The sequence below is a fragment of the Bipolaris oryzae genome (assembly GCF_000523455.1).
Source record: "Bipolaris oryzae ATCC 44560 unplaced genomic scaffold scaffold_516, whole genome shotgun sequence".
Lineage (NCBI taxonomy): Eukaryota > Fungi > Ascomycota > Dothideomycetes > Pleosporales > Pleosporaceae > Bipolaris > Bipolaris oryzae.
The window spans coordinates 1-1,786 of record NW_006911792.1 but is presented as its reverse complement, the minus strand read 5'-3'; the positions used below and the strand labels follow the sequence as shown (position 1 = coordinate 1,786).

The following is a 1,786-nucleotide window of genomic DNA, read 5'->3' as shown; positions in this document are numbered from 1 at the left end:
TTTTTTTTTTATAAAAATTGCAAAAAGATTTTTACTCATGGGACTATGATTTATATAAGAATATAAATATAAATTTTAAAATGTAATTTTTAAAGTATAGAAACAATTTTTAACGAAAAAGACCTATTTATTACGAGACATATCTTCTACTATTCATTGTCTTTTTACCAATTTCTTTTCTGTCTGTAATGCTCTCCTAATGGTTTTTTCATTACAGTTAATAGCTTTAGCTGCTTCTAAAATAGTAGTATATTGACCGTAAATAATTCTATCTAAGTTGTACAACACAACAGGTCTTGTGTTAACTATACACTTTTTCTTAGTTTCATCTGACATAGGAGGTTTAAGTAAAGCTTTTTCTCTAATTCTTTCTATTGTTTCATGAGACAAATTTTTACCTTTATTTAATTTACCTATTTGTTCCCGTCTCGCATCACTATAAATATCTTTCATCTTTTGACGATCAATTTCAGTGTGTTTATATCCGAAACTAGAACCTGCTTCTGTTAAAATATTGTAATTAGGTACTAATAATTTTAAGTATTTATCTTCTAAACGCAACAATTCATGGTTATTTTCTTTGGTAACAATATTAGGATATAAATCTAATACAACAAAAGCAAAATTTTTCAAATCATACTTTTTAATGGCTAATTTAACTATTTTGCTACCCCTAAAATAAATAACATGGTTGCAGAATCTAGCATAAAATCTACCAGTTGAGGCAGAACCTATATAATAATCTTTAGTTGTTTTATTAATTATCATATATACACCACTTAAACCTCTTGTATCATTTAATATTTGTTTTCTAGTTTCTTCTAAATTTAAATTTTCATAGCAATACACAAGGTTTAAACCTAACTCATTAATAATTGTTTCTAGTCTTTCAGACATTATAGTACTATTTGAAGAACTACTTGTAGAATATCCTCTTTTTACTATACTTTTGTTAAATAGTCTTTTACTATTTACTTTAAAATTCATTACATTCTTTTTATTAAAATTTACATTTTCTTTATTACTTATATCAAACCATTTTGGGCTATGTTGGTAACCCAGGAAAGCTGTCTAAATTTCCGCTAACTATCCTTTTATTTTATCTGAATAGCGCGCCTGTACTTTATCAAAATATTAGTCCCCGAGACACGCTAAATCTCTTTATAATATTTCTCATTTAAAGCCTTGTGTATAACAAATTTGTTATAGAAATTTCCGACTGTACATTAGATATCATTTCAGATACCCACAGGTGACCCAGTCTGTAGCGATCCTGTATAGAACCGACGGTCTTAACTTAGATATCAAGTCTTTAACCGTATTCACCCGCATTGCCAGATAACTAGTAGTTATCCTATACCCCTGTCAGGGTATACTATCTCACAGTAATATTTTATTACTAGTATATTTCTATATACATATTGCATATACTTTTATTAGAGACGGACTTTGATTTTTAATTTCATATTAAATGTATCCAATAAATTTATATTTCATCTCATCTATTATATAAGGTTTAACTATTGCAACTAAATCAGTCATGCTTTCTTTTCAAATACTTATTTTTCATTGATCTGGATACCCTGTTTTTACAACAGTACATTTAAGATTATATTTATCTTTTAATATATCACATAAAAAAGTACATTCTTTAAAAGTAAAACTATTAGTTGCAATGTTTATACCTTGTTTTGCTTGTCTAGAACCATCTTGCATGATTCAATGAGCTAAACCTATAGGAGTTATGTATTCTCCTATTCAGTTAGGTATAATTTTTGTTTTTTTT

The 1,786-nt window shown here is 27.0% G+C and overlaps 2 protein-coding genes across 2 annotated transcripts; both read right to left on the bottom strand.

The window, feature by feature from the left end:
- Positions 1-153: 153 nt before the first annotated feature.
- Positions 154-987, bottom strand: COCMIDRAFT_111533 (uncharacterized protein; the record flags this gene model as incomplete). Its single annotated transcript, XM_007695833.1, has 1 exon — positions 154-987. The coding sequence occupies one exon, from the start codon at positions 985-987 to the stop codon at positions 154-156; it is 834 nt and encodes a 277-aa protein (XP_007694023.1).
- A 579-nt stretch (positions 988-1,566) lies between these two features.
- Positions 1,567-1,719, bottom strand: COCMIDRAFT_111531 (uncharacterized protein; the record flags this gene model as incomplete). The annotated part of the gene is made up of 1 exon (XM_007695832.1): positions 1,567-1,719. A coding segment is annotated over one exon (153 nt), but the record flags the coding sequence as incomplete, so codon positions are not given.
- Positions 1,720-1,786: the final 67 nt, after the last annotated feature.